Here is a 7,026-nt window from a genome sequence, read left to right on the forward strand (position 1 = left end):
AAAATTTTAAATAAATATTGTAAAATTTATAACGATCTGGTATGTATATAATAACTATAATAAAATTTATTATTAAATAAAAAAAAAATCATTAAAAAATCCGTTTGTCTTATTGCACGAATCGTAAAATTATCATGATGTAAAGAAAAGTAACGAACAAAAAGCAATAATTAAATTACACTTACATATTACATGTATATGAATAAAATGTATTGTCTAGTAAAAATCTCAACATGGCATATTTCAACATGGCCCACAAGACATAAATCGATAGCGCAATAAGACAACTAAGGCGTGCAGCTCAATTGACCTTATTCCAGAAACTAAACAAGATATTTAATACAAAACAGAGAAGCAAAAGAGAAGACAGAAACCTCAATCATGAAACGCGTGCCTTCCAATTATGTAGAAGGTAAACGGATAATTTACAAACTTGATGAATGTATATAATATGCAGACAACTTATTCAATACAAGTAACTTTGAAAATGAAACACGGATTCTCTATGAGCTCCATTTTCCGCTATAAGATATAAAATCCGGTGAGAGAGCTTTGGTTACTGACCTCATTTTCACATAATTTAGTACACAACCTTTTCAAAACATGACGGCAGGAGTGTAAATTAAACGAAAGTTGATCTGCTGATTCATGTTGCCAGACCGGCAGCTTTTATCGTCTTACAACGCCCAACATGAGGTTTCGCGGACCTCACGTTTTGCTTGAAAAGTTACGTATACCAGCGTCCTGCGCGCCCGCAAAGTTTATAAAAGTTATTCGTCTACATCCTGTAAATGACTTGAAGAGAAAGAACGAATTGTAGCACGAAAAAGCGAAGCATGGAACAAGCAAGCAAGATGGCGAGAAACGAGAGAGATGATGACACGACTTACGTAACAACGGCAAATAACGCTAATGAGTTTGCTACTTGTATTCTTTCAGCAGGAAGCTCTCCTTGGAACAAACTCATTACTAAAGAACAGTATGAAAAGAACCAATATGTTTCGTATCTTTTAGAAAATAAAAATATACATTATATGTTATATGTACACAAAATTTTATAATATGACGAATTACGTATCTTAAATATAAAAAGTTAAAAAATAATAATATATATTATATTATTATTATATATTATATTACTATATATAATAATAGTAACACATTTGGTACAATAATAATTAATAATAATTTTTTATCTTATACGTTATAATATCATTATTATTAAATTATTATATCTTTGTTATATGAATTATGTATTACGAATATTTATTATGAGAAGCAAATATCTTTAAGAATTAATATATACCAATTTCAACAATGTTTATGTTATAAACTATAATAAATAGCAATGTGGCAAAACGTAATTCTTACTGAGATCCTTGGTAACATCTTCAATAAACATAGCGCGAATATAGGTGACAAGAATAAATAAGATTAATACACGCGCGCGGACATCACATCGACTTAATTAGATATCGCGAAAAAGCCGCAAATACATGACCGCCATAAATATTCTGTAAAATGCGACCATATACAAGCATCTCTATTCGTTCATTCCGTATGAGTTTTCCCTACGATATTATTACATGATGTATCGTTATTTATCATATATGATGAATAAAAAACGGAAGAAAAAATTAAGATCTGCCGAGATTAGGTTTAGGTTTTTTTCTTGCCATTTCTATTTTTTTTTTTAATCTAAAAATACGTTTCAATTTTTTGCTTTAAATGATAAGAAAAAGAAACGTATGAAGATAATACAAAACAATAATAACTATATTTCATCATTTATAACATTAAAGTATATCATCAAATCATATCATTATTTGGTGATATACATACTCTTTTTTGTTATAAATAATAAAATATCATATCATTACAGTTTGAAACGGATTTGGTAAATTTGCGAAAATTTAAATGTGCAATGAAAGTTTAGATTTCCATCAATTTCTCATATATAATACTTCTCGATATATTTTATATAAAGTAATACCGAATTCTATTATTTGAGCTTTTTCATCATTTATATTGCGCGAGAGGTAAACAGCTGAGGACATTGCGGTGTACAGATTTGGGGCATTACTGCGGGCATTACTTGAAAGAATTGTATATTATAACAGCAGTATGAGATTATACATTACTAGAGCATTAATAGGACGTTACTAGGGCGTTAACGAGTATTAATAAAATATTAGTGGATATAAAAATTGAACATTACTTGGGCATTACTGGACATTAGTACTATTAATAGGCATTGATGTAAACAATTTTGGTCAGTGGTTTACTTCTTGATATTGCTTGTTTCTTCCGTATCAAAGAGACATTTCTTTAAAGATACTTTACGCAAATGCTTCGCATAGAAAAGTATAAAAAATATGCAGATTTCTATATACCGCTGTTGAAATCACAAATATATGTTAACGGAGGCAATCTTTTAGCCTTTGTACAAAGCTTGTATAAATTTGTAAAAATATATTTGTATAAATATGTATAACTACGTCATACAACGAAAAACTTGACATTAAGTTCTACCATATTTTTCACATATAATATTTCTCTTCTTACATAAAAAGGTACTTTTCAGAGGTGATGTATAGTAACGTTCGCTGTCATAAAATAAGGAAATACATCAAGTTATAAGACAGTAGAAAAAATTTCATATTTTCCAAAGTTTTAAAAAATATACTTTGCAGCTTTTTATAAGTGACATTTTTGACAATATTTTCCATCACTAAATAAATCACATTTTTGAAATATTTTCTATCACGAAATAGGAACGTATCAAAACAATCAATCATGACAATTTTTTAATTATTGCGAAAATTCACTGCAGTGTCTGTTTTCTTAGATTTTTTAAAAATACTATAAAAAAATATTATTAAAATATATATGTTATACTTTTCAATTAATATAAAATGACTTTTACTTCAATAAAAATTTTATTTTATCGGCTTAACCAATTAATATTTAACAATAGAAGCAAAATGCATATGCAATGTATAATATATGGCATCAAACTTCGTTAAAGAAGAATTCAGTCGTCGGAGCATCCGTTAGTCAGATTCCCGTTAATAATGATACTTCTCTTCACAAAAAAAGCTGTTTTTCGACTTCTTGATAATGATACATCTCAACGGTGATGCCCAGCAACTCGTGAGAAAAATGTATGTCGACATATAAATCAGTAAATAATAACCGTAAAGACGGAAGGAGCTAATATCCACAATGGACCATTCTCAGATCATTCTCGCAAACGGGACTTCCCGATCGGATGGATGCCGCGCCGCTGGCATCTATCGCGAATAATTATCAATGCAGTTCAATTATGCTATTATGTATTTTGCCACATACCTGGACTGGTCTGCCAAGATAGACCGCCGATGAACATTTTCCTAGAAAAGAAAGACGATTCCATCAGGCTCGTCGTCCAGTCGCGGGTCGTCGGCGGAAGAGGAAGTGGAGACTGCCGGCAGAGGGTAACTTCCGGTACCATTTTGCAACCCCCTGCGCAGTCTCCCATCCTGGGCGGCAGGTGTCACCACATATCAACAATCGAACAACACCCATTTCTTTTTATTTTTTTTTTTTTTCGCGAACATGTTTCGTCGCGACGCGCCCGAAGACTGGATCTTCCGATCGCGAACGGAACGCGAATTGCGCGACTTCCTCTCGGACCGGCACCTTCGCTTCACAATCCTCTCCTTTTCACACGCAGTGCCGTAAATCGAACCACATACACATATGATTGATCCAATTGATCAACCGACCAATTCGTTATTTTTTTTCCGTATAGGAGATCCCATCAATCTCGAATTTGCGCCGTCGGAAGAAACCGTGCGATATGTATCTTATCTCTCGAAAGCCACTATCAATACGAATTAACGAAAAAGATAACAAATGTACGTAGCACATGCAATTAAGCAATATATGACATTTCGAATGAAGAATCCAACCTGCTCACACACTTAGTAATCATTACTTCAATACTTAAGAATTATTGTAGTAGAAAAACTGAATTGATATCGAAAACTTTCACATTTGTATCACTTCAGGGAGTTTTATAGAAAGTGAAGTCTTTTCTATACATTAAACAGAATACAAAAATCCAGGAAACTTGGATGATAATATTAATTACGTTCGTTCGAAAGTTTTCCATCGAGGAACACGTGCTTATCGATCTGCATTTTTCCACAGCAAAAGTGTTATCTGTTTTACAGATCGATGAACGATCTGCACGATTATAAATCATCTATACAAGTGCGATTGCACGCATTTTGCTAACGCTTTAAAGAAGATTCCGACATCATAAAGAGCTCTAGATGAAGACTTCTCACTATCAAGGTCGTCGAACGATAAAAAAAACGATGACCTCTGAGCTTTTTAAATAGACCGCAAACGCGACTACACGAACAGCTCCGCGAATAAACAGGCCGATCCGGAAGACCGGCTGGTATAATCTCTGAGGAAGCGAATTCGCTTCTCTCACGACAGTCAGTGACCATAATCGATTCACGTACGCGTCATTAATTAGCCGGCTTAAGTATCCGTCAGCGTGCGTCGATAAGGAAACGACCTCCCATCCTTTTCATTCATGATCTCGTCCCCCCTTCCACCTCACGGATGAGGAGCGATCCCCACTACTGCTCGCTCTTCATCATCGTCGTCGCAAATAATCGCGCCTCGCATTATTACACGGTGAGATAACGCTCCCGCTTGGTGGACGTAATCACGTGGTGGCGCATTTGAACATCGATTTTCCGAGCCACAATATAGCCATCTTCCTCCCACGCGCGCTCGCCCCTCCTGCCCGTCACTTCTCCCGCCTTCTCTCTGCACAGCCTCTATCCGCCTATCCATCTAGAGCTTCCCAATTGGAAGAATCAAAGTGGGCTATCGTTTCCTAGCTCGTGAACACCGCGAGAATTAAAGAATTGTTATCTATACAAATTATTTTAATGTGGCAATATATATACATATTCTAATTTATCACTAACGTCCATATCACTTAACATTTCAAGTCTCCAATGGAAGCTAATCTTTTTAGAGAAAAATAATTAAGATGTTATCTCGATAAATTCATTCAAAGAAGTTTATCTTTTTATTTATTTGTCAATACAAACAACATAAAATATATTAACATCTTTCTCTCTCGACATTTTACCATTGAATACTATTTGAAGTATGTTGGACATGTAAAAAAAAAACTCAATAAAAAATCTTGTCAGATATTAAATCATGCTTGTATTTATATATCTATCTTTATGAGAAAAAGTATTAAAATTCATATTTCAAATGTTCTTTAAAAATTTAAACATGTAAATAAACATGTAGAATTTCACAGTATAATTTTCATTTTAATTATCTCAAGATACGTTAGAGCACATTTTATATTGATTCGAAAAGCGAATATATAAACTTTATTAAAATACTTAATATTTTGAGTTAGTAACCAAAAGTTACATAGATCACAACAGCATAGCTATGATTATTTTCTTGTGAATACAATTTGTTTCAAAATTAATCTTTAATTGAATATAAAATTTGTATGTAAAACTCGAATTCAAGTAGATTTCCTAATTTGTTAAAGAAATCGTGTCAAATGTGCTTCAAAAAATATTTAATTAAGTCAGAGTAATTAACAAATTCGAATATATATTTATAATCTCTTACAAATATGTGTATATATATATATGTATATATATATATACACGCATTTGTGAACATGCATTTGTCTGGAGTTATTCAGGAGCACATGAACATTACTGTGTTTTCTCAATACTATTAAAGACAAAATTAGCAATTTATAAAGAAATTATTATTTCCTGTGCTACAATATGTAATAAAGTTTTCAGAAAAGAATACCTATATTATTCAGTATAATTAAAAATACAGTTTAACCATATTCAAACAAATTCAAACATCGTTGGATAAATATTTAATCTAGCGAATATTAATCAATCGTATCTTACGCTGGTAATGATTAGTAATATAATTTAATCAATTCATCAGTCACGTACAATCAAGCGAAATCAAGCGAAATATTCTCTAAGAATTGAAGATCTCATTGAATAAGCACAGTAACTATCACAGTGCGCTCTAACCAATACTAATCAATGTGTTATTTCACAATCATCGTAATCAGAGAGATATGACCTGATCAATTCATTAGTCACAACCAAAGCTGTATAAAACCATCACGTATTATCTCAAACAATACAGATATCATCAACAAACCGGACATGTACGATCGGGCGAATGGAATCGATCGGATACCCCACTATCGTTTTAATCAAGGATGTAATCAGTTCGTTAACCACAATCGAAGCTAAATCGAGCTATCGTGTTTTTCATCAAATCTCAAATATGTAAAAATCAAATATAGTTGACATTGAACTAATGTAGCTATCGATCGTGAGAAAAATCTGAAAATCCAATTCAAGAACACTACACATTGTTTATGCGGAGCACCTGGACCGGTACTCTCCATTTCGGGCAATCACGTGACAAGACCACGCGTAATTTCGCCCGGAAGAATCAGTCCACCACGTGGCTATCACAAAGCGTGGTGTCTTCACGTGTGGTATTCCAGTATTTCTTTCGCGAGTCTGCGAAATTGTGTCGGTTGACGGGCAGAATTCGAAGGTGGCGGCATCTCCTCTCCCTCCCACCTTCTTTCCATTCATCTCTCTCCCACCCTCATTCCCATTCGCCCCCGTCGACACGGGGGAGTATACTGAACGTTGAAAGAAGGCGCCACCGGTCCGAGGAGAGGTACGCATATTCACGCGCCCGGCAAACATAAACACCATGCGTGTTTCTGCATCGCGGATTGATACACGACGGTATTTGCATCATTGTCGACGGCCAATCGATTCGGTTCGAAATCATAGCAAAGTGCGCGGATCCATCCGTTTTGGAAGCGACCGACGTTAAAACCAGAGCACTGACACGGAGCAGGATAACAGAAACACAAGCTTTTTCCAAGGACGAGCGATCGTCGCGCGGCATCATATCAACGCACTGAGA

The 7,026-nt window shown here is 34.1% G+C and overlaps 1 protein-coding gene across 7 annotated transcripts in view; it reads right to left on the reverse strand.

Annotated features, from left to right (window-relative positions):
- Positions 1–7,026, reverse strand: part of Rbp6 (RNA-binding protein 6) — a 748,725-nt gene that overhangs the window by 740,347 nt on the left and 1,352 nt on the right. For 6 of the 7 annotated variants that reach the window (XM_087403540.1, XM_087403538.1, XM_087403543.1 and 3 more), the window contains exon 2: positions 3,352–3,392. In XM_087403540.1, coding sequence (XP_087259666.1) covers positions 3,352–3,392 — 41 coding nt within the window. Of the gene's footprint in view, positions 1–3,351; positions 3,399–7,026 lie in introns of those variants that run through there. The other variant, XM_087403541.1, reaches the window with a different exon arrangement.

The sequence above is a fragment of the Acromyrmex echinatior genome, chromosome 2 (assembly GCF_024713525.1).
Source record: "Acromyrmex echinatior isolate Ae372 chromosome 2, ASM2471352v2, whole genome shotgun sequence".
In the NCBI taxonomy this organism is placed as follows: Eukaryota; Metazoa; Arthropoda; class Insecta; order Hymenoptera; family Formicidae; genus Acromyrmex; species Acromyrmex echinatior.